The sequence below is a fragment of the Loxodonta africana genome, chromosome 1 (assembly GCF_030014295.1).
Source record: "Loxodonta africana isolate mLoxAfr1 chromosome 1, mLoxAfr1.hap2, whole genome shotgun sequence".
NCBI lineage: Eukaryota > Metazoa > Chordata > Mammalia > Proboscidea > Elephantidae > Loxodonta > Loxodonta africana.
Genome location: NC_087342.1, coordinates 116,870,630 through 116,896,640, shown reverse-complemented (window position 1 = coordinate 116,896,640; position 26,011 = coordinate 116,870,630). Strand labels below are relative to the sequence as shown.

General features: G+C 41.3%; 1 protein-coding gene across 1 annotated transcript; it reads left to right on the top strand.

Moving 5' to 3' along the window:
* The first annotated feature begins 1,106 nt into the window (after window positions 1-1,106).
* Window positions 1,107-24,451, top strand: LOC100669901 (glial cells missing transcription factor 1). The gene is made up of 6 exons (XM_003404429.4): window positions 1,107-1,271; window positions 3,692-3,903; window positions 16,080-16,332; window positions 17,412-17,524; window positions 18,920-19,048; window positions 20,920-24,451. Exons 2-6 carry the CDS (start codon window positions 3,829-3,831, stop codon window positions 21,658-21,660), a joined length of 1,311 nt encoding a protein of 436 aa, XP_003404477.1. The 5' UTR covers window positions 1,107-1,271; window positions 3,692-3,828; the 3' UTR covers window positions 21,661-24,451.
* Window positions 24,452-26,011: the final 1,560 nt, after the last annotated feature.

Here is a 26,011-nt window from a genome sequence, read left to right as displayed (position 1 = left end):
AGAGCGGTTTGTTTATTTTTAAGTCGTGGTAAAAGTACGTAAAAAAATTTTGGGCGGTTCAACAATTTCTGCATGTTCAATTCACGTGACATTGATTACAATCTTCATGTTGTGCAACCATTATCACTATCCTTTTACAACTTATTCCATCACCATTAGCACAACTGTCCCCTAGAGAGTAACTTTCCCTCTCTGAGAGTGGTTTGTTTTGAAGTCTGAGGTAAATTCAGGATTACTAAGAATAGGAGAACAGGCAATGGGTTAGAAGAGCTTGGATAGGTGTGAGTTGCAGACATCCAACTCCAACAAGCTGAAGTGTAAAAGTCACATAATTGGAAAGGAAAAGTGGGAGCTGGCTTCAGACTTCACCATACCCAGGGACTCAAGCCTTGTTGTCAGGCCTCTCTCCTCCTTGTCCCCTTGTCCATTTCTCTCCTCTGCTTCGTGCTCCGAAGCTGGCTTCATTCTCTCAGAGTCTGCCAGGATGGCAAAGCTAGCCATCAGCAGCCCTGAGATCAGGGTTACAACTTGGCATCTGAGATGAAAGAACAACCCCTCTACCTCTAATTTGGAAATTCTGTAGGTCAGGCTGGATCCCATGCCAGAAGGGACAGAAAATTTTAATGGACAGCTGTGGGGGAGAAGCAGTTGTATTATTTTGGGGGATTGGAATACTCAGAACTAGTGGGGCATCATTGTTAGGGGTAGGATAGCTTTTTGGTGTTTCTGATTTAGGAGATGTTGGCTATCCAATATCTATTCCAGTAAATTCACTACCATGTCTCCCTACCTCTATCTGTTTGTCTGTCACAGGCAGAATAAACAGTGTGAGAATTAGAATCTACTGTGAAATTTTTTTTTTTTTTTTTTGTGAATCAGTCTGCCTTGTGTCCAATCTATGAACCTAGGAAATTATGAGAAATACATGTACATCCTTATGAGGTTCTTTTTAATGTCCATTTCATTTAAAATGTCCTCTGAACATAAAGGAGGGGAAAGTTCAGAAGCACGACATAGAATTTTTATCACATTGCTGGCATTCTGAGAAAAAATGAGACTGGTTAAGTGACTCCCAAAGTTGCACTTACCTAGCCCAAGCGTCTTGATTTTGATTGGACTGTTGCCAGAGCTCATTAGCATAGTGTACCCTGACCTGGAATAGGCAACAGCAGCCTTTGCTTAGAAGTGACCAGAGCCTGCTGGGACCTGAACCAGAGATGAGATTTTATGACACGGTGCTGTCATAAGAAGTCTACATAAGAAGTCAGAAGGTAAGCAAGCCAGAAATCCCAGGGACAGGCAAATGTAAAGGATGCAATAATGGCCACCCCATAATTCCTCCACGGTTTCTCTTGTTCTAGTTCATATTCTGCAGAAATGATGAACATTGTGTATACTTTAGTCATAGCTGCGTTAAAAAAAGGAAGTCTCGACAAATTCAGTTTTTCAATCTTGGAGGAAAACTGAGTTTATTTGTTTATGTTTTAAACACTGTAAAACCATCTTTTTTTTCCTATGTTTTATCTTAATTTCCAAGAAAATATTAAATTAATGTGCATTCGTTTGACAAAAGCCTATATCTGAAAAAATTTGAAAGGCAACATTAAATTTTCTGCTGTAAGGTTTCAGATTCCCTTCCTCTTCATTTCATGAGTAGATCTCAGTGATTGACAAATATTTAAAAAAAAAAAACAAAAAAACCTGCTGCCGAGGAGTTGATTCCGACTCATAGTGACTCTGTAGGACAGAGTAGAAATGGCCCATAGGGTTTCCAAGGAAGGGCTGGTGGATTTGAACTGCCAGCCTTTTGGTATGCAGCCGAACTCTTAACCACTGCACCACCAGAGTTCCAAGTATTGGAGTCATACAAAGCCAAGCCAAATAACTTAAGAAAGAGATCATGGGACTTTCTAAGGCTTAGACTATTCATCTAATTTATAGTTTGTGTGTACTAACTTTACATGACATTGTTGTGTCCCTTGCTTTTATCGGAGCCCAGCAAATGGAAATGTTATAGATGTAAACATGTTTCACTTCATAGCCTAATAATGAGTACATTCATCCACAAAATTAGTTGTTTTTTTTTTTTCAGGGTTGTTGTTTTTAATTGCTATTGAGTCTATTCTGACTCATGGTGATCCCATGAGTGCAGAGTAGAACTGCTCCACAGAGTTTTCAAGGCCGTGACCTTTCAGAAGCAGATCACCAGGCATCTTCAGAGGAGCCTCTGGGTGGGTTTGAACTGCCAATCTTTTGGCTAGTAGTTGAGTGCTTACCCGTTTGCGCCACCTGGGGCCCATTTTTTTTCGGGGTAGAACATTTAAAATTTCCTTTTATTTATTTTCTTAAAATCCCCTTTAACCAATTATAGTTCGAGGTTAGAGTATTTCTTATGGGGGAAAATGCAGTTTGAACAAACATTTTTTAATGTTCATTGTTTACATAATACAATTTAATGAAAACAGATTGAGACAAAATCTTCTCGGAGGACAAAAGAGTGAGGTTTGCTGAGGATAGAAAATCTTGATGGGTGGTTTGGGTTTTTCAAACGGTAGTTGGTAGTTCTCAAGCGAAGTCCCTGGGTGGCGCAAATGGTTACGCGCTTGGCTACTAACATAAAAGTTGGTGGTTGGAATCTACCCAGAAGCACCTTGGAAGACGGTCCTGGCCATCTTCTAGTGAAAGATCACAGCTTTGAAAACCCTGTGGAGCAGTTCTGCTCTGCACACGTGGAGTCATCACGAGTTGGAATTGACTCTGCAGCAGCTAACAGCAATAATATTTGAATTGTTGGGGTGATTTTGCCTCCCAGGGGACACTTGGCAATGTCTGGAGACATTTTTTGTTTTCACAGCTGGGGGTGGGGGAGTGCTACTGGCATCTAGTGGGTTGAGGCCAGGGATGCGGCTAAACATCCTACAACGCACAGGACAGCCCTCATGGCAAAGTATTATTTGACTCAAAACGTCAGGTGTTATATAAAGATATAAAGTGCACATGGGTTTTATTGAGGAGACCAAAATTAATCACTAAGGAAATCTGGGTTTAAAAAAAATACTTTCAGGTGCATCTGGCTGTAATGCTTCTCTCTCGTAATGTCAACTATATGCTAGCTAATTTATGAAAGCATTTCCGTGGAAAAAAATACCAAACCAGTTTCTCCCTCCCACCCTGACGCAGGTTTACGGAGTAAAAGGCCCAACCAATGACTACAAGTGACAATGGTCCCTACTGGGGCCTTAACAACCCGATTCCTAGCAACAACAAAGGAAACCCAAACCCAGAGGCCAAAGCTGTGATCACTGTGCTTCTGCTTCCTGATACCAGTTGTCGTTGAGTCAATTTTGGCTCATGGCAACCTCATGTGTATCAGAGTAGGCCTGCGCTTCACTGAATTTTCAATTGCTGGTTTTTTGGAAGTAGATCACCAGGCTTTTCTTCTAAGGTGTCTCTGGGTAGACTTGAATCAACACCCTTTCGGTTAGCAGCTGCATGTGTTAGCCATTTCCACCATCCAGGGATACCCGATGGTCAGGTTTGTTCCAGCAAGATTGCTAATGCCCTTTACATTTTGTTTTTCGTTAGTATGTTGGTGCTTGCAAAAAAATGTCAATTATACAGGTTTTTCTGGCAGATCAGCACTGATTTTTATTCTCTTTAACCCTCGGTATTACTATCATTTATTTTTTAGCATCAGAAAGCAGTCTCCCTGTCTGGGCTGTGTGAGTGGGCTCATCTTGACCACATTAAAGCCGTTGCGAGCAAAATTCTCAAACTTTTCTGAGGGAATTTGAATAGACGAAATCCTGTGGGTGACTTGAGCTTATCATGGAACCAGATGACGTTGATTCTGAGGACAAGGAGATACTAAACTGGGATATTAATGATATGAAACTGCCACAGGTATGTACTTGGTATAAGAATCTGCCTTCATCATTTGGCTATAAAGCCTTAACTATTAATCTTCTAAGACCTGGAAGAAAATTGGTAAGGGTTCCAGCTGGGTAAACTCCTCTCCCTAGGAGCTTCAGCTGGTATCTGATGGCATAATGTTAAGAGGAGATGCCTGTGATTGGAGTGGGTCTTTACCTTCCAGATTCCTTCAGGTATCAAATGGGGCAATGAAAGTGCTGCTTGACTTCTCTTCCGGAGTTGGCTTGGCTCAGGTTACACAGTAACTAGCCAGTATAATAAAATCTATGATAATTTATTTGCCCATAGATTGACATAAAACCTTATTTACCATAGTCATATTTTTAAAAAACTAAATCTATGCCTGGAATGTTTTTGAAATGTCCAAGTGATTGTGCTTTGGTAGGACACACCATGCTCCTCTCAAACTCTTATAAATTTATAAATAATACACAATCTGTGTAAACTGGATTGCTTTCCAGCTGCAGAGTGACTTTTTAAAAAAAGAATTTTTTTTGGAGGGGAACTATACACAGCAAGACGTACACCAATTCAACAATTTCTACATATACGATTCAGTGACACTGATTACATTCTTCAAGTTGTGCAACTTTTCTTTCCATCCTTTTCCAAATTATTCCTCCACCATTAACGTAAACTCACTACCCCTAGGCTTCTCATCTAACTGTTTGAGTTGCTTGTACAGTGAATTTAATTTCATACTTTCTTTGCCTTTATTTTTGGTTTGGTTGAAAACATTTGTTGTTTGAAACTGAATTTCCCTGTTTATCATTCCCCACTTCCTTGACCTCCCTCCTTGCCATTTGAAGGATGTTTTCACTGGAAGTTATTTGAAAAGGTCCCTAGGAAGGCTAAGACTGGAGACTACTAGTACCAGCAATGAAAAGGCAGTCTGATCTGCCTGATTCTGGGGAACGAGGCCAAGCGGAGGAAAGGTGATGGAAATTCCAGCCTTGATTTGTAAACCAAGTTTTCATTCTAGTGAAGTCTTCATAATTTTTTTTTTAACTTTATGTTTCTCCTAAAATTCTTCCTACATTCTCTTTTGGTAGGTCTTGGGGGAGCTGGAGGACAATAAGTATGTCCCACTTTCATTCATATTGTTGTAGTTAGTTGCCATTGAGTCAATTCCAACTCATGGCGACCCTATGTGTGCAGAGTAGAACTGCTCCATAAGGTTTCCAAGGCTGTGACCTTGTGGAAGAAGATTGCCGGGCCCGTCTTCCAAGACACCTCTGGGTGGGTTCAAAATGCCAAGCTTTCTGTCAGTATCCAAGTGCTTAACCGTTTGCAACACCCAGGGACTCCTCCATTCATGTAAGGATGGTTAAATAAACCACAGCTAAGTCATACAAGTATCTATTTTAGGGACTTGTGTTTGTGGTTGCTCTGAATTGGTATTAAAATTATTGTAGCAGTTTTAGGGGAAACTTTAAGACAAATTTTAATGACTCAGGAACTTATATTTTCACTTGTTAGTTTCATGATTGCAGTCCCAAAATAGAAGCAGGACATAGAAAATCAAGAGCTGACATAAACGGGCATGTAAGACTTTGGAATATCACATCCTAAAGCTGGGTTTATTTATTTTTATTGTTGTTGCTGAGAGTATATACAGAAAAATATACACCAATTCAATAGTTTCTACATGTACAATTCAGTGACATTGACTACATTCTTCGAGTTGTGCAACCATTCTCAGCTTCCTTTTCTGAGTTTTTCCTCACCCATTGACGTAAACTCTCTGCCCCCTAAGTTTCCTATCCAATCTTTTGAGTTGCTGTTGTCGATTTGATCCCATATAGATCTTTAAAGAGCACGCAAGGCAGATATTCTTTACTAGTTAAGCTAAACTATTGTTTGGTTTCAAGAATACTTCAGGGGACATTTTGGTTTTAGGTTTAAAGATTATCTGAGGGCAATTATTTCAGGGGTTCATCTGCCTCCACGGCCCCAGAAAGTCTGGATTCCAAGTGAGTTTGCAAGTCTGTACTGTATTTTTCCCCTTTTGATCAGGATTCTTCTATAGAATCTTTGATCAACGGTAACAGAGCACCATTCAGTTCTTCTAGTCTCTTGGTAAAGGAGGCAGTTCATGGAGGCAATTAGCTACACATTCCATTTGCTCCTCCTGTTCCTGGCTCTCCTTCTTCCCCTGTTGCTCCAGTAGAGTAGAGACTAATTGCTGTGCCTTGGGTGGCAGCTTGTGAGTTTTAAGACTAGAAACTACGCAATGAACTGGAAGGTAGAACAGAAACATTAAGCTCATTATTAGGCCATAGAGCAGAGGTTTTAATGAGGTCTAAGAACTCCCTGAAATGGTGGGCAACACTGAGTACTAGCACACATTTTAGAATTCTGGAGCCGAGGACCCATATCATGCATCAGACCCATAAACAAGAGAAGAAGAATCACTTCCCTGGAGGGAAATTCAGGGCTCATAAAAATTCATGTTCCAACGTGAGTTTTCAAATATAAAATCCTTCTTAGCGACCTAAGACATTAAACTGATAAACGTATGACAAAAGTAAACATTTCAGTTTGGGAAATGTATCATTTACAGTTCATGGAAAAGGTACTAAGATTGCTTATGGAAACAGCTAAGTGCTCTTCAGTTTGTTAAACGTGCCAGGGAAATGATTAAAAATGCAAATGTCTGTTTTCTGAGCAGAGACAACCCCATCCTCATCTGGGTTTATGTTGGCTCTGGAATTGTATCAAGAACCAGTTGAAATGAATAATAAAAAGTCCTGCAAAGATTTCCAAACATATTAGATGTTTACACGTTGTGAGCATATCTGGGGCAGAATGGGGTACTCTCAAAAACATAGGGCTGGAGCTTGGTTGCTAACTGAAAGGTCTGCAGTTCAAACCCACCAGAAAAGATGTGGTAATCTTCTCATGTAAAGATTGCAGCCTAAGAAACTCTATAGGGCAGTCCTACTCTATTATATAGGGTCACTATGACTTGGAATAGACTCAACAGCACACAACAACAAGAAAACACAGGGTTTGGAGGCAGAAGCCCTAGGTTCAAATTCTCTGTCTACCTCTTTACTTTGTGGAGCCTTGGGGAACTGTCTTCCTTTTCTGAGATTCACTGTCTTCTGAAATCGAGGGGAAGGCATTGCACTACATGATCTCTTTTTTTACCCCCAACTTTTTACTATTAAAAAATTTAAATATCCCACCGACATTTCACATTTCTTTCATTTTGTCTTATTAAATGATCCTTATTGTACCCATTAGTTCTAATTGTCTAGGATTCTGTGACCTGAGGTTTGGAAGGCCTGCGTTCTAGAGCAGTCAGCCCGGGGCATAACGCAGTGCCTGGCATGTATCCAACAGCAAACGCATGCACGGAATGAATTAATAAATGACTACATTGCTTATGTATCCCACTGTTTACAGCAATGTTTCCCAAAATGTGTCCTAGACTGTACAAGTTACAAAGAGCCTCAGTAGATTCTGTGGTGGTGGGGTGGTGGAGGAGGAACGGGAAGTTCCACAAAGTTTAATGGATTCCTTTACTGCCGACTTGGAACTTTCCCGCACGCGTGTGTAGTGCTGATTCTCCCTAAAGGAGGCCATTGGGCAGTGTTGCCCCAAACTTATTTTTCATGGAACCCCCCTCCCCACCAAAAGAGTAATGTTCCTCAGACCATCTATTGGGGGTGGTGGAGACTAGCTTAAACGATCAAATGCAGTGGCTTGCCATAATTAAAAACTTCCTTAGTTTCACTCTTTGTCCCAAGATAAATAATTGATAGTTTATTTTTCATAATTTTGTGTTCTTGCCAGGATTCTCACTTCTTCAACACTTTAGCAAATTCTTTTTCTGTTAATCCTCTCACATGCTTGAAGTATAAAGATGGTCACCCAAATGCTAATTGTATCTTGTGGTTCTAGAAACTACACGTCTCTTTATACATCTCAGCTGTCTCAAGATTTATGGATTAGTGTTTGACATCAGCAAGAACAACTCTCTTTAGGACAGCAAACACTTTAGAGCAGCAATATTGTGCCAGGCACTACAGCAGGCTCGGGGAAGCAGGGGCCATTAAGTGGTGTTAATGTCCATGGACACACTTATGATTCATCTGGGCTAATGGGACAAAATCCGTGCTCAAATAGAGAATCGACACCAGATAGAAAATGCTAGGAGAACATGAAAGAGGGAGCATGACTCTCGTGAAGGGGTAAGGCCAAGCATTCTGCCAGGGGCTTTCTCTGGAAAGGTGTATTGTAAAGTGGAGAGGAAAAAAGGGGAGGAGATGATCAAGCCAAAGGGGTGGGGACCTAAGTCTGAAGGCTCTTCGTGTCTATGTTTGAGGGAGCTTGTGCACAGGGGTTCAGCAAGGAAATTTGAGGAGCTCCCGGCTGCAAACATGGCTTGGGATCAGGTTATTCTAAGAGGACTTCGTTATTTTATAGGCAGTGGGAGCCCCAGGCGGGGCAGTTCTAACTCACCAGCTGCTCCAGAAGGGAAAGATGTGGCAGTCTGCCTCCGTGAAGATTTGGTTTTACAGCCTTGGAAAACCTATAGGGCAGTTCTACTCCATCCTACAGGATCACTATGAGTCAGAATCAACTTGACAGTAACAGGCTTGCTTTGGCTTTTTACGGGTGGTGCAAACATTTAATGTGCTTGGCTGCTAAGGAAGGTTGGAGGTTTGAATCCATCCAGAGGTGCCTTGGAAGAAAACCTGGTGATCTATTTCCAAAAATTTAGCCATTGAAAACCCTATGGAGCACAACTCTACTCTGACACACGTGGGGTTGCCATGAGTTAGAATTGACTTGTTGGCAACTGGCTACTGGTTTCAGAAGCCAGTAGCTTATTGGCTAGAAATCAAAATCAGAAAAGGCCTTCTTCAAACCAAACAATAGTTTAGCTCAACTAGTAAAGAATGTCTGCCTTAAGCATTGTGCTCTTTTAAGATCTATCTATGTGGGATCAAATTGACAACATCAACTCAAAAGATTAGATAGGAAACTTAGTGGGCAGCGAGTTTGCATTAATAGGGAAGGAACAACTCAGAAAAGGAGGGTTAGATGGTTGCACAACTCGAAAAGTGTAATCAATGTCACTAAATTGTACCTGTAGAAACTATTGGTGTATGTTCTGCTCTGTATATTCTCAACGACAGCAACAAAATAAATAAAATTTTTAAAAAAGAAAGAAAAGGCCCTGATCCTTCCCATGCTGCTTGAACTCAGTAAACTGTTGGTTCTCTGTATTTGTGTCAATGTGTGTTTCCTCCTTTCAGCTGCATCTACATCTTTACAAATGTTTGTTTCACTTGTTTCTGGCCATTTCTCCAGCATGTCGTGGCTATTCTGATTCTATTTTTCTTTTACCCAGCCTCCAAACAGCCAGCACAGAACTGCAAGCACTTGACTTACTCACAACTGTTATTTATACAAGTCTCTTTATTCCAGGCCAAATGTAATACACCAATATTGCTTTCTCTTTCTATTCCCCTTAAAATACGTTTACCTTCTGGAAGCTCAGTGTAATTGCTTTAGGGCTTGCTCGGTATATGAGGCAAACATCTGGTGTTGGTTTAGCCTTAGCCTCATTAGCAACGGGGCTTACATGGTCCTCATTAATACTAAGTGTAATGCTTAAGAGGGAGTCTTGATTCCCTTAGAAATTTTTTCTTTTCTGGTTAAAAATTGAGTAAAAAAAATTAGTTCCATTTCTCCTAAATAAGGAGCCCTGGTGGCACAGTGGTTAAAGCAATCGACTGCTAACTGAAAAGTTGATGGTTAAAACAATCAATTGCTATCCAAAAGGTTGGTGGTTCGAAACCACCGGTGGCCTCATAGGAGAAAGATCTGGTAGTGTGCTTCTATTGAGATTTACAGCCTTAGAAACCCTATGGGGTTGCTATGAGTCAGACTTGACTTGACAGCAGTGGGTTTGGTTTCTCCTAAATAGTGCCCGCTCCATTCCTAACATCAGCCAGCTTCTCTAGGAGAATCAAGGAAGTACAGGTTCTTCCAATAGCATCATGGCAGACAAACACCCCAAAAGAGTTTCTTCCTAAGCACAGCACAGTTTTCAGATTAAACCCAGGGCCATAGCCAATGCCAAGGCATAAACTCACACAATTCGAAGGTTTAAGTATATTCTTTGTAGAGAAAACATAAAAACATACTAAACATAAACAGGGTTGCAATGAGTCAGAATCGACTCAACGGCAACAGGTTTGTTTGTTTTTATTTAAACATAAATACAGTCCCCGGGTGGTACGCTTGACTACTAGTGAAAAGGCTGGCAATTTAAACCCACTCAGAGGTACCTCAGAAGACAGCCCTGGAGATCTGCTTCAGAAAGGCTGTTGTCCTGAAAACCCTATAGGGCAGTTCTACTCTGCATACATGGGGTCGCCATGAATTCGGAATTGACTCGACAGCAACCAGCAACCACAAAAAACAGATGCAGACCAACCTAAAACCTGGTGCGTCAAGCCCAAGTGGGCCATATATCCGATTAGTTAATTCCTGGACCAGGATTTTAGCCAGCAAAATTTTCTTTGCATCTGCACAGCTGAGCCCTAAATTGTGAACAACAGTGAATATTTGAGCTCTTTTCTGTGGATTCATGTGGCTGAATGTAAACAGAATGAGCCATTTGTAGTAATCAGATGTGTCTTGGTGCTAGAGAGCCAACAGGTAAACCAGAGTTTAGATTCCTTGTCAATGATTATCTAACTGCATGATCAGGTCACATTGTTGTTGCTCTGACAGTGATACCCATGACTTTGCCCTTTTTGTCCAGCAGTTTCCTTGGTGTCAAGGTCATTCAAACTAACGTGGGACAGATCTACCCATGAGTATTGTGGTCCCCACTACTGAGGCAAGAAATCTGTCACTCTGTGCTGCTGGTATAATGAAGGAGCAGTACTGCACCTGAGGTAGCATAGATTGTTCTGGGTACCTACCAACAGGTCCCTTGCTTAGCTGGGTAGAGTGGGGAGGGGGAGGGAGAAGGAGAGAGACAGGTAGGTGACAGAGAGAGTTTGGAAGCTTGGGTATCCTGGCTGGCTTTAGTGTTGTCTGAGCAACTAAGGAGCTTTGTCCTGAGTCTTATCTCCTTAAATCAGGTAGGAAATTGCAGCATTACCTTAAAGAATAACACTTGAGCTGATGCAAAATCAATTTGTTGAACAGAATTTCTCTCAGTAACTAAAACTTTGAGTTTGGTGTCCAGTTGGCCCAGAACAGGTAAGTTCCTGAAATATGTGCAAATCAAAATGCTGACTGATTTTTTTTGTCTATTTTCCGTAAGTAACACTTCATTTATTTTCTATCTAATTTGCTTTAAGTGTATCTGTTTGCTATCCCTGTTTTGTTTGGAAGCATGTATTTATAAGAAATGAATAAGGTATTCTTATTATTAAGGAAACCTGGTAGATGATTGCTTTATATGAGAGGGGACTATATTCTAAATGAAAATCAATTTTAATATAATAACATGATACCATAGATATTTTTGGTACCTTATTTCAGCAGGAAGCCCTTGTGGCACAGGGGTTAAGAGCTTAGGCTGTTAATCAAAAGGTTGGCAGTTCAAATCCACCAGGCACTCCTTGGAAACCCAATGGGGCAGTTCTGCTCTGTCCTATAGGGTCCTTATAAGTCAGAATTGACTTGATGGCAATGGGTTTGGTTTTTGGGGGGTATTTCGGTAGAGATTATTATCTCCACAGGCAAGGAGTCTTCAACTTAATCAGAACTTACTAGTTTTATGTAATAATAATATATATTGATCCTTAAACCTAAAAAGCCAAACCATCAAGTTGCTGTTGAGTCAATTCCAACTCATAGCTAGTGGCATCACTAGGGGATTACAGACTGTACCAGGTGACACTGTCAGAGGGGATGACACCAAAATGACTGTCTATACAATTTTTGTGCATTGTTTCAGCAGAAGTTATTTTTTTAATATCCCTGTAGTTAGTTATAACAACAAAAACATTTTTCATAATAAGCCCAGCTAATTTTTTAACATGTATCAATATACCTACAAGGCTAAAACTCAATGCTAATTTACTTTTTGAACTTTCTAATGCACTCTGGTCAGAATTGTCATTATTACCCTGTTACAATGAGCTTCGAAACATATGGTTTTGTCTGCACGTGCTACAAGCACTTGCTATTGTTTTTGTTTGCTGCCTGTGTTTTTATAGTCGCTTATTTTGTCAAATTTTCTGGTGTTTTAGCTACAATATTGCAGTATTAGCATGGAAGGAGGATACCATGAGTTACTGCACTGGGTAATACCAACCCTAGTGACGCCACTCTCATAGCGACCCTAAAGGACAGAGTAGAGTTACCCCATAGTGTTTCTAAGGCTAGGAGTTTTATGGGAGCAGACTGCCACATCTTTCTCCTGAGGAGAGGCTGGTAGGTTCTAACCACTGACCTTTTGGTTAGCAGCCGAGCACTTAACCACTATGCCACCAGGATTTCTTATTTGATCCTTAAGTTACTCTATTAAAATTTCAAGTAGTTACGATAAGTTAGAATGAGGGGAGAATGAAGGACTCTATGATTGCATAGAGTTTCAAAGATTTTGACTGAGTTAGAGAATTAAATCCCTTAGTGGGCAAATTATACACAGAAGTCATAGAAATATTAATTAAACCCCCCAATGATGGGTTACCCATGAGATTATAAAATAGAAATTAGTTAGATTTACATGTTGGAAGCCTTGGGGATTTTCCCTTTAAATTATAAACTTCTTAACCAAGAGCAAAAACAAAGTTACTCATGAAAAGTTAGAAATTAAAATAAACAAAGAATATAAAAAGAATACTCGGTGGGGATTTGCTAAACAAGATTAAGAAATGATTATTCTCTCTTTTTAAATTTTACCTCTCCATTGCCTTTAAATTTAAAAGACTTTCAGAACTTGCTATCGTCCATTTGACACTTGGGTTCCTTCGCATTATTGGAATCTGGGTTTTCTCTCAATTTCAGTAGAAAAAGATGTCAAATGTCAAACACCAACTAAGTATCCAGGTCAAAAGACTAGATATAGAATAACCAACCAGCCAAGAAACTAGCTTGATGTGAACACATTTACTCCTAGTAATTTTCTCAGTCCATTTTACCAGTGTCAACATTATGTCTCATTATCGTATTAAGGGCACTGGATAACTAGGGTGCCAGGTGGAGAGGCTGCTTAAGAAAAAGCTTAAGACACAATAGAGATCATTTCTTCCTCCATAGGCAGGGAGTCTTCGCCTTAATCAGAACACCTGAAAATCTGTCACAAATGTTTTTCCTTCTTCCTGGTTCATGGGATTTGTGGCGCTGGCCAGTCCACAGGGACTACCCACCTTGAAAACAAGAAAATCTGCTTTGCTCTTTGCCCTTGTCTCTGCTGTCTTGACCAAAGACCAAAACCATACCAGTTGCTGTCTAGTGAATTTCAACTCATGGTGACCCTGTGTGTGTCAGAGTAGAACTGAGCTCCATAGTGTTTTCAGTGGCTGACTTCTCAGAAGTAGATCACCAGGGCTTTTTTCCCAAGGTTCCTCTGGGTGGATTTGAACCTGCAACCTTTACGCTTAGCAGCCAAGGATGTTAACTGTTTGCATTACCCAGGGAGTCCTCTCATGTACATAAAATCTCTCATTTACATTTCCTCAGACCTGCCTTCTCTTCACAGAAATTCAAACAACTATCATTATATAGGACTTACAGTTTACAGTTTATCTACTCTTCACGGCACTCTTGTAAGGCAGGTTTTATCAATGCCCCCATTTTACAGAAGAGGAAACTAGCCTTCAGAGGCAAAGTCACTCGCCCAGAGTCTCATGTTATAAAGCTCTAAACCTGAAACCTAACTCAATAAACACCAACTTCCTCTTGCTGCCCATCCATCCCGACTTTGGTATTTGCTTTCTTTTTTTTTCAAAAATCTTCTGTCTTTCCCTTCTCATATTTTTGCTGTGCTTTCTTGTTGGGGTAACAAAGAAGAGGGGCCTGAGGTAGACTTTCCATTCTGACCTTCTAGAATCTTCTAGATGAAAAACGTTCCCACACCACATAAGCTCTCTGGAAGCCATGGGGTGGGCATAGCCTGAGTTTAGCTGCTGGGACTGGTCACTGATTCCCACTTTAAGAACTAGACAGGATCTGTCTGATGCAGCAATTGGTCTGTATACCAATATAAGGCCTAGGAATATAAGTCACCACATCAGTGATTAACATTTATTTAGAACTCACCAGGTGCTGGCTAAGTGATATATGTATAATTTAATCCTCAGAACAACTCTTGGTTGATGAATTATCCCTATTTTACAGATGCAGAAAGAGAGGCACAGGAAGCCAGATAATTATGCTATAAGGTTTGAGCATCCTGTACCCCTTACCTTCTACTTTAATTGTTGTTGACAATATACACAGCAAAACATACACCAATTCAACAATTTCTACATATATAATACAGTGACATTGATTACATTCTCCAAATTGTGCAGCCATTCTCACCTTCCTTTTCCAATTTGTTCCTCCCCTATTAATATAAACTCTCTTCCCCCTAAGTTTCCTACCTAACCTTTCAAGTTGTTAACAGATTGATCCCATATAGTAAGTTTTTTAGAAGAGTACAAGGCTCACAGCAGACATTCTTTACTAGTTAAACTAGACTGTTACTTGGTTTAACGAAGGCTTCAGGGGATATTTTTGGTTTATGGTTTCAGGGTTAAAAATTTTTTCAGGGCAATAGTTTTGGGGGCTCATACAGCCTCAATGGCTTCAGAAAGTTCTGAATGCCATGAGAATTGAAATTCTATTCTGCATTTCCCCCCCTTTTGATGAAGATTCTTCTCTAGAATCTTTGATCAAAATGTTCAGTAATGGTAGCCAGTGTGCCTTACCTTTTAAAGGAGAGTTTAGTCAGATATCCATTTTATGATGAATTGTACCAATACTGGGCAGGAACATAGAAGTTTTCAGTCAAAATGAGCCCTTCCTTACTTATGTTTGAGGCACATGAGTTACAGGGAGTAGATAAAGGAAGAAAAGCTCCATAGAGGGAAGAATTGGCTCTTGGAATCCACCTTAACCAGGGCTTTCCAGTCTTCCCACTACTTGTCTCTGGTGCCTTTACATAAGCCCATAGGATTCCCAAGCAGGCAACCACAGTGTGATATGAGGCAATATCACATGTGATCCTGCAATAATTTTTCCACAGTAATTGCATAAGAGCACAATAACATTGCTTCACCCTCATAAATTCTTAGTGAGAAATGATCATAACTTTATCAACAGGTGTTAGAGAAATACCAACTGGATAGAACTCAGGAGGGCTAGATTACAATTCATTTGGTTCAGGGACTGAATAGACACAGCAATCATGTTGCCATGGCTATGCTGTGCTCTCAGGCCCCACAGTCAGGATTAAATCTACGTAAGCCTTTTCCAGAGAGCCCCTGCTGGCACAAACTCTTAAGTGCTCGGCTGCTAACCGACAGGTTGGCTGTTTGAACCCACCCAGTAGCTTCATGGGAGAAAGGCCTGGCCATCTGCTCCCATAAAGATTACAGCCTAGAAAACACTATCGGGCAGTTCTACTCTGTCGCATGGGGTCACTGTGATTCGGAATTGACCCAAGAGCACCCAATAATAACAACAGGTCTTTTCCAAGGGCAGTGGTTGTTCAGTGGTAGAATTCTCAGCTTCCACGTGGGAGACCCAGCTTTGATTCCCAGCCAGTGCACCTCATGCACGGCTATCACCTGTCTGGTAGCGGAGGCTTGAGTGCTCCCTTGACACTGAACAGGTTTCAGCAGAGCTTCCGGAATAAGACAGACTAGGAAGAAAGGCTTGACCATCCACTTCTGAAAATCAGTCAGTGAAAATCCTATGGATCATAATGAAAATCCTACAGATCACAGTGGTCTGACCTGCTACTGATCCTGGGGCGGTGCAGGACCAGGCAGCATTTTGTTCTATTGTGCATGGGGTCACCATGAGTTGCGGGCTGACTTGAGGGCAGCTAACAACAACAGATCTTTTCCAAAGGTCTCTCAAAGGCCAAGCCATCCTGTATGTTTATTGACTTCACGGTGATTGATGATAATGCTTTCTAGTTATAATAATGATATTCTTTGTGTTTCTATCAGAATGTAAAAAAAACTGACTGGTTCCAGGAGTGGCCAGATTCCTACGCAAAGCACATCTACAGCTCAGAGGACAGGAGCGCACAGAGGCACCTGAGCAGCTGGGCCATGCGCAACACCAACAACCACAACTCCCGCATCCTCAAGAAGTCCTGCCTGGGCGTGGTGGTGTGCAGCCGTGACTGCTCTGCTGAGGAGGGTCGCAAGGTCTACCTGCGCCCTGCCATCTGTGACAAAGCCCGGCAGAAGCAGCAGAGTGAGTGGGGCTCAGTGGGACTGGCAGGGAAGCTGGTATTGACTCAGATGCTCCTGCCCCGACTGGCTGCTATAGGCCCACACATCCCGCTTCATACCACCAAGCGTGGGGAAAACAAAAGCTGTTCCTACGTAAAGCATACGAAAGGAGCCAACCAGACCCCTGGACTCCCAGTATCTGTCCCACTGATCTGCCATGCCCAGAGCTCCCGCCATTAAAACCACTCCTCTGGGTTAATAAGGCATTTGACTCAAGGTCCTTATTAAAAGGAAGATGTGTCCTGTTAATTAATGTGTACTTATTAATTCATCAGCACACTCATGCAAAGTTCAGAAGAAAGTAGTTCATCAGATTTGCCCCCTGACGTCTTGGGAAGTGGGTCCCTAAGTGATCTTGATGCCTGTTTTGATCAGGAGTAGGAGTGATGGAATTAAATTTGAGTTGGACTGAATTCCGTCCCTTTGACGTACTTGCCATAATCACATGCTGAGATACTTGTTCATTTTATTTATTTATTTATTTTTAAACCATACTCACTGAATTGTGAAATGGATACTCTCATTGTTTCTTGCCCACTTCAGTCCTCAAGTTACTTCATGTTCTTTCTTTGTTGTCTGTCTTCAAAACTTGCTCTCAAGGCAGGATCTGGTATCAGTCATTTACACCTTAGTAAAAGCTGAAGTAGCTGTGTTATTTCTTTCATGTGGCTCTGCCATTTTGACCCTTAGTTCCAATTGTGAAATGAAAGAATTTTTTCCTTTTCTTTATGAAGAATTTCAAGTATCGGTAAATAGGTCGGGAGGGGCTTTCTGCTTAGAAAAGCTCTTACCTCACCTGTGAAATATTCCACTGGGTAAGCAACTGCTTACTCTGTCCTATGGGAGACTGGCCTGGGCTGTTATTGTGGCCAGGCCTCCAGGGGTCAGAAGGTAATGCCTGGTGGATGGAAGCCCTTAAAACTGAGCACAGGTTTATTCTCTGTCATCCTGGAGTCAAGGCCAAATCAGAAGGGCAGCCCAGACTTAGGAGCTACCTGACATATCTCAGCAAGGTGGTCACCTCCATCTGCTCTTTTGTAGGGAAACGCTGTCCCAACTGCGATGGGCCTTTGAAGCTAATTCCTTGCCGAGGTCACGGGGGCTTCCCGGTCACCAACTTCTGGAGGCACGACGGACCCTTCATCTTTTTCCAGGTTGGATTTGAGTTAGAGACCTGTGATTCAGTTTCTCTTTAATTCAACAAACGTTTACTAAGTACAAGAAGCTTCGCCAGAGGCTGAAAATGCACAGGGGCCTGAGAGTCTGCCCCAGGCTTGGAGGGCTCACACTCTGGGCGAGGAGGCAGGCTGATGAGAGCAAATATCTGTGCACTCCACTCCGACAGAAATACAGAGTGCTTGGGGAGAGGCACTTGGGGGCAGATGTGAAACCCATTTGAAATTGTGCACTACAGATTAATAAGTAAACACAATTAAGCCTGTGTGTAACTTGTTCATTGGGTAATATGTCCCTGGGGGAGCCCCAGGAGGGGAGCAAAGGAGGCTTTGATCATCTGATCACAGTCTAGCTCAGTGCTCGGGAGCATAGGGTGCCTTCAATAAAACTGAGTCTGAATACCTGCTTTGACTTTTAAGTAGCCTGTAACCCTGAAAAAATCACTTTATTTCCCTAAGCCCCAATTTTCTGTAAAATGTGGATATTAAGAACTACCAGAGGGGGTGGAAGGTCACTGGTTGGTACAAATGGTTTGTACTCGACTACTAACCTAAAGGTTAATGGTTTGAACCCACTCAGCTGCACCATGTAAGAAAGGCCTGGTGAACTGCTTCTATGGACATTACAGACAAGAAACTCTATGGAGCAGCCTGTAACGTGTGAAGTCGCCATGAGCCAGAATTGACTCTACAGCGACAATTTTTTTTCCCCCAAATGGGGGTAGTGGTTTAGATAAGGGTGGAAGGGTAGACTCTGACATCAGACTGCCTCGGTTGGAATCATTGAGGTGCTAGTAAACTGGCCTTCCCCCAAAAGTCCTGATTTGTAGAGTTTGTCAATTTCCATCATCTAAGTATTCCTACCATGTCCAATTTTCAAAACCCTGCTCAAAAAATTCCTAGTTATTTTACAATCAGCTCTCAGCTGGGTCAGCTCCAGCTGCATTTTGAATGTTACCTCCCCTACTTACTGTGGGAGGTTACCCAAGTGATATCATCTTTCCCTGCCTCAGTTTCCTATTCTGTAAACCGGGGTTGATAATAATAACACATACCTCCTAGGGTTGTGCTGAAGATCAAATCAGAGGCATTGTGTGTTTATTACAGTGTCCTGCAAGCATTTAGTAAACATTACTTATTCTTACTCTGACCGTGACTTTGCCAGGTTGGTGAAAGGCATCATCACAGAAGAGGGAGCACCGTAAGCAAAACGGTGGAGGCAGGAAAAAGCATGGTGGCCTTGGGAGATACTTACAAGGATTATCCTATCTTGTCAATATAGTTCCATACAACACCACCCAGTCAAAGTGGTAGGGCATTGAGTAAAAATTAACATGCCATGCAGTACAATCTAGTCTTTATTTTCTATTTAAGTCAAAGGGAGAGCACGATCATCCAAAACCGGAAACCAAAGTAGAAGCAGAGGCAAGAAGAGCGATGAAGAAAGTGCACACGGCGTCTTCCTCCGCCTCTCTGAAGCTGAAGCGGGGCTCAGAGACAAAGGTAAGCTTTCATTATGTACGTCCAGAATATACAGCAGCTTGCCACCCTACGGTGGGGGGCAGAGATTTCCCTGACTCCTTATCTGAATGAAAACTAAATATCATACACCATCAGGCTGGTCTACAAACAAGCATCTTACCAAAAATATTTACTCTTTATTTCTATCATTTTTGTAGCGTGTTCCCGATCATAAATTCCATATAATTTTAGTACAGTCTTCCCTACTAGAATTTTAAAAAGAAACTTGAAATGGTACCTATATTTGGCACTTTATATTTTGAACTGACTGAAATGACCAACACAATATCTTAGCCTCGTGCTTCCCACCACCCCAAGTTTCTATTCCCACCCAAACAGATGATTCCCTTAGCAAACTCTACCAAGAGTTAATCATCTACCAAGGTGAACAACTGAATAGTTTCTGAAAATGATGCTCATCCAGGGCTGTTTCCTGCAAACAAAGTGGATGCAACATATTGTTGCATATGAATGCAACAGTATGAACACATTGTCATAACTTTGTATGTTTGTCTGTTTAAGTGTGATAGTAATTCCTATACTTTTTCTACTATTCAGTTGTACTCCATGCTTTTCTGGAGAACAGAGATGGAGCTGGTCCATCCCTGGAGGCTCTAACATTCCTTATGGAAGTCTCTAAACACCTTACAGAAGAAATTGTCATTTGAGTCTGTTGTAGGGACATGTGAGCCCCTGAGCCTAAATAGCTGGTCCGTCAGTCATTCCTTTTCTCAGTAGCGGGACAATCAAAGGGCATTTTCTCCCATTCCACCAGGTCATTACCCCTTCTCTTCACCCCCCCAAGCCATTCCTCTTATTGGCCTGATAGTTTTACGTAAATGCGTGTATACCTTAATTCTTAACCAGATGCTTTTACACACCATGAAATCCAATCTAGTCTTTATTTTACTGTCTCTTTTTTACTTCATCATCTCCTTTAAGACAAAGGGAGAGCCTGATTAAATGAGATGTGATAGCCAGAGGACAACATACTTCCTTTACTTATAAAAATAAATTTACCACTTCGTGATCATTGTATAACACAATGAATGGAAGTAATGTCACTGAGTTGGACATGTAAAAAGTGTTGAATTGGCAAATGCTTTTCTTTATACATTTTTACCACAATAAAAAAAAAAAAGGAAGAAGAAAGGAGGGACAGAGGGAAGGGGGAAGGGAGAAGGAAGGGAGGGGAACAGGCAGGGAAAGGAGAGAGGAAGGGAGGGAGGAAGGAAGGAAGAAAGAAAAAGAAAGCAATTAGTTGACCGCTTTTTATTCTAGAGGCCCTATTTATGATTTAACTAAATTCCCATAAGTGCAGAAAGTCTCTTGGCAAAACAAAACAAAACAAAACAAAAAACCAACAACCCCAGTCTCTCAGACTCCAGCCAGCACTAAAACATCATAGAAAAGTCAAGGAGGGAAAATTATTTTAAAAAAGGGTGAGGGAGGAGAAAAATTCCCAAGAGCTTCACTGGGCATAATATAAATCTTCGAAGCTGCATTTTGATTTTTCTTCAATAGGTCCTTATAGATTTTTCACAAAGACAACTAAGATAGCAGATTTGCGTTTGAGGATGAAACATCTAAAACACAATTCATGTCTCCTCGGAGTAAAGGGAAATTCAGCTCTTACTAGTTAGTAGCTTGAAGACTGAAATGGAAGCAACGTTTGCTTCTTTCAAGTCTTGGGCGGTTGTGGTAAAGCTGCTCTCTTGTTTGAGCTTCAAGTATGTCAGGAATGAGGAAAATCTGATGGAACGCTTACTTTTACAGAATAACTTGTGGCTGCCTGTGGTAGCTGTGTCAACGTGCTTCACTTATTAACATGAGCCTTTCATATTCCTTTCCAGTGTCTTCCAGGTGAAACACAGAATCGGGAAAGTTTACCTTTAACTTGGTCTTTCCAAGAAGGTGTCCAATTGCCTGGTAGTTACAGTGGACCTTTAATTTCTAACAGTCCCCAGCAGAGGTCACTGAATGGTTGCTTATCCTTCTCCAAGAGTTATGGTTTTGGGGGGACCACTGATCTGGCTGATCCCCCAGCCAGCTTGGGCCCCACTAAGCTCTATGAGAAATGCAAATTGTCCAATAGTAGGATCTACAATAGTGCAGACCTGCTTCAGCCTTCTGTCTCTGGAATTTATTCGGATTACGAGGATCTGCAAGCATGGAATAAAAATGTGGCTTTGGGAAGAAATCCTCTTAATGACAAATGTTGCCCCAGTTATCCTTTTCCTCTGGCCAGCTGGCCTTACGACTTCTCCCCTTCCCTGAACTCCTCAGAACCCTGTTTCCAGCAGATTCCTGTGGAACCACCTGCAGCCAAAACTAGCTGTCACCCATTATGGCCAAATCCAGGGGGTGATCTTTATGAAGAGAAGGTACATGTGGATTTTAACAGCTACTTCCCTTCCACCACATACCATTCACCCCAGGAGGACCCTTTTCTCCTCACCTATGCCTCTCACCCTCACCATCAATATTCCCTGCCAGGTAAGAGCAGCAAATGGGATTTTGATGAAGAAATGAGATGCATGGGTTTAGAACACTGCAACAATGAAATGCTTCTGAATCTCTGTCCTTTAAGATGACTCACGTCTTTCACAATCCGCCCTTCCCCTCCCCCAAAAATGGTGTTTTGGGAAATAGCTGAAAGGATTTTTTTTTTTTTGGAAGCAGTTTTCAAAAAATAAACCAAACCCTTTGCCACTGAGTCGATTCCAATAGAGAGAAATCGGAATCCTGTGACAAGCTGAGGGCAAGATGTCTTTCTTCACACAAAAAGCAACATTTTGGGCCTGTCCTTCTCCACTCTTGGACTCCCATTCTTAGCAAGGAATGAAAACTTGCCCATCTGTGAAGTGAAATGCTTTCTGCTTATTCTCGCATTGTTTGTGGCTCTCAGCACCTCGGTTGCATTATCTGTCGGCTTTCCATTGTCCCTGATGCATATCAAACAGCAGAGATGTAAAAAACTCACCTACCTAGGATCACTGCATTCAAATTGTGGTAGTAATGAAGAATATTGAATATATTGTGGACTGCCAGAAAAACAAACAAGTCAGCCTTAGAAGAAATACGACCAGAATTCTCTTTAGAAATGAAGATGGTGAGACTTTGGCTTATTTACTTTGGACACATCATCAGGAAAGACCAATCATTAGAAAAGGGTATTATGTTTGGTAATGTGGAGGGTCAGAAAAAATGAGGGTAACCCTCAATGAGATGGATAGACAAGATAGCTGAAAGAATTGACTCAAACGTGCCAGCTATCAAGAAGATGGCTCAGGACTGAGCAACATTTCATTCTATTATACTTAAGATCGCCATAAGGTGGAGCCGACTGGACAACAACAAACAACAACACCTAGAATCACATGACACCTTCTTGGGGACTGTGAGAAGGAAGGAACCAGCAGAGAGGGTTACAGAGCTGTAGGAATGTAGAGAGTTGAGCTTATACCCGAAATATTTAAAACTTCGTCTAGTTGTGTTTTCCAATTGATTTCTAAGACTTACCAAACAAGGAATATGACCTAACTCAATTTAATAAAGAACAGCAAAATTAAATGGCAACACGAAGAGAAATTCTGGTGGCGGCAAATGGTCTCCTATGTCTATCCTTCCTTCTTCTTCTTCACTGTCTTCCCTGTCCGTGAAGGCTTACATTTTGTCCAGTTCATCTTTATTCTTTATAGCACCTAACTCAGTGCCAGGTTCATAATATGTGCTTGATAAAACGTTTGCTTAATGAACATGGCTGTCATCAGCCAGCCACATTATGAATGCCAGTTCCTCTTGTGACCTGAAGTATTTTACAATAAATGTGAGCCTGGATGTCAAATCTGAAAAGAACCAAGCAACAAATAAATATTTATTAAAAAAATGATTTTCTTTCCTATTTGAATGGTAATACACATGATACAAATTTCAAAACTGAAAAAGCAGTCTCCTGGTTCTGGTTTCCTCCCTGAGGTACTTGTGTATTCGTCCAGAGATGGGAGGTATTCTCTGTATGTGTGTATATGTACGTATGTGTGTGTTTGTGTATGACCAGTTTCTTGTGTATTCGTCCAGAGATGGGAGGTATTCTCTGTATGTGTGTATATGTACGTATGTGTGTGTTTGTGTATGAATATATAAATATACACAGACACACACAGTCTATTCTCATTATTTGTTATTTGCGGTAGTTACTTGCGTTCTATGAAGTCCCTACAAATGCAAACACTGAACCAGCCTTGCTCAACTTTAACTGGGAATTTTTCGCAGCTCTATGAATGATCCAGAAAGCACCTCAAGTATTTTTAGGAATAGGTGAAATCACGAATGTGGAATCTGTGAATAATGAGGATTGACTGTGTATGTATGTCTGTGTGTTTAAATAGATATAAATGGCCCCATACCAGGTTCATTTCGAAACAATTTGGACATCAGGTCCATAATATGAGTGTAGGATTACAACCTGCCTTTTTTTTTTTCTTTCTTTTTTTAAAACCATACTTCAGATGAAGGTTTACAGAACAAATTAATTTATCATTAAACAGTTAGTACATGTTTTGTTTTATGACATTAGCTAACAACCCCACAACATGTCAACACTCTCCCTTTTCAACCTTGGGTTCCCTGTTAGCTTTCCTTTCCCCTCCTGCCTTCCAGTCCTTGCCCCTGGGCTGCTGTGCCCCTTTAGTCTCGTTTTATTTTATGTCTCATCTTTGGCTGAAGGGTGAGTCTCAGGAGTGACTTCATTACTCTTGGGGTTTCTCCAGCCTCAGTCAGGCCAGTTAAGTCTGGTCATTTTTTGAGAGTTAGAGTTTTGTTCTACATTTTTCTCCAGCTCTGTCTGGGACCCTCTCTTGTGATCCCTGTCAGAGCAGTCAGTGGTGGTAGCCAGGCACCATCTAGCTGTGCTGGACTCAGTCTGGTGGAGACCATTGTGGATGTTGTCCACTAGTCCTGTGGACTAATCTTTCCCTTGTATGTTTAGTTTTCTTCATTCTTCCTTGCTCCCGAAGGGGTGAGACTATTTTAGTATCTTAGATGGCCGCTCACAGACAACCTGCCTTATTTTTAATGGTGTGTGATACACTACAAAGCAGCTGTAGTGGCGCAGTGGTTAAGTGCTTGGCTGCTAACCGAGAGGCCAGCTTTTGGACCCACCAGTCACTCAGTGGTAGAAAAGATATTGCGATCTGCTCCCATAATGATTATAGCTTAGAAAACCTTAAGGGGCAGTTCTACTCTGTCACATAGTGCCTCTATGAGTTGAAATGAACTCAACAGCACACAACAACTACATATTACATGCCTGTATTATAATTTACTTAAATAGTCCCCTATTGATAGACACTTAAAATAAAAAAAATGATAGACACTTAGATTGGCTCAAATCTACTAAAATTTTTTGTCTAAGTGCATAAGACATATATTCAGTTTAGTAAAGAGTTACAACACAAGGGGAAAATGCAGAACAGAATTTCAAATTCTCATGGACTCCAGACTTCCTGGAGCCATGAAAGTTGGATGAACCACTGAAACTATTGCCCTGAGATAATCTTTAAACATTAAGCTAAAAATATCCCCTGAAGTCAAAAGCAAACAATAGTTTAACTAGTAAAAAATGTCTGCCTTGAGCATTACGCTCTTTTAAGAACTATCTATATGGGATCAAATTGACAACAGCAACTTGAAAGATTAGATAGGAACCTGAGGGGGCAGTGAATCTATGTTAATGGAAAAATAACTCAGAAAAGGAGGGTAAGAAAGGTTGCACAACTCGAAGACCATAATCAATGTTACTAAATGGTACATGTAAAAACAGTTGAACTGGTGTGTGTTTTGCTGTGTATATTCTCAACAACAAAATAAAATTAAAAGAATAAGGCATAAGGGAAAAGGCAAAAATTCAACTATATTAAAACTCATAACAATTCATCAAAAGGAAGCAAAAATGAGTGAGAAGATAAGCTAAATATTATGAGAAAAATTTCCAAAGTTTATAAAGAAGCCCTAAAAGGTCAGAGATAAATTGACAGTGGGAAAATATGCACAGCCTTTTCAGTAAGGAGTAGTGTAAGGGATTTGAATAATAAAACCAAAGTAAGATCATTTTATAAACTGATTACCAGAGCAAAAATTACTTCATTAGATAAGCAGATGGAACAAATAAAAAATATATATGTGTATTTTGTGGGAGGGAAAATTTGTAAAATGCATCAGCTGTTTTAGTCAATTAGAACTTGGCTATGATATGCAACTCAGCAATTGCCCCTCACTAGTCTGATGGGTTTATGAGCTGGGCAAGGGGTGGTGAGGTGGTGTTCTGGTTTTGCTGGCGAACGGAAAATCTGATGTGCTGCTGAAAAGACCAGGCGGGGGAGTGAGTGCTTCGTCCTGCCTTCATGCTCAGCCTCAGCGGGAGGCCAGTCCAGCATGGGCGCTTTGCCCTCGTGGTCTCTGGCAGGCATCCAGGGTGGGGGCTGCTTCAAGTTTACAAGTGAGCATTCAACATCTGGAGTGGAAAGGGCAGCCTGAGAAGAGTTGGCATTGGAGAAGGAGGGGCCCGCCAGCCTCTGATTCCTGGTGAGTCCTGTTTTTTAGAGAGTGATTGTGCAAGAGCACCTGGAGTTGGAAAAAGAATAAGAGCAGCAATATTCACAAGAGCAAAAGTTACACTTGAACCCCCCAAATCCTGTAAACTGTACTATGGGTAGGTAAATTCTGACCCATCCGTACTGTTTGAGTCATCTAGTGCTGCTGTAACAGAAATACCACAAGTGGATGACTTTGACTTTAACAAAGAGAAACTTATTTCCTCACCCTTTTTTTTAGTAGGCTAGAAGTCCAAATTCAGGGCGTCAGCTCCAGGGGAAGTCTTTCTTTCTCTCTCGGCCCTGGAGGAAGGTCCTTCTTCTCAATCTTCCCCTGGACTAGGAGCTTCTC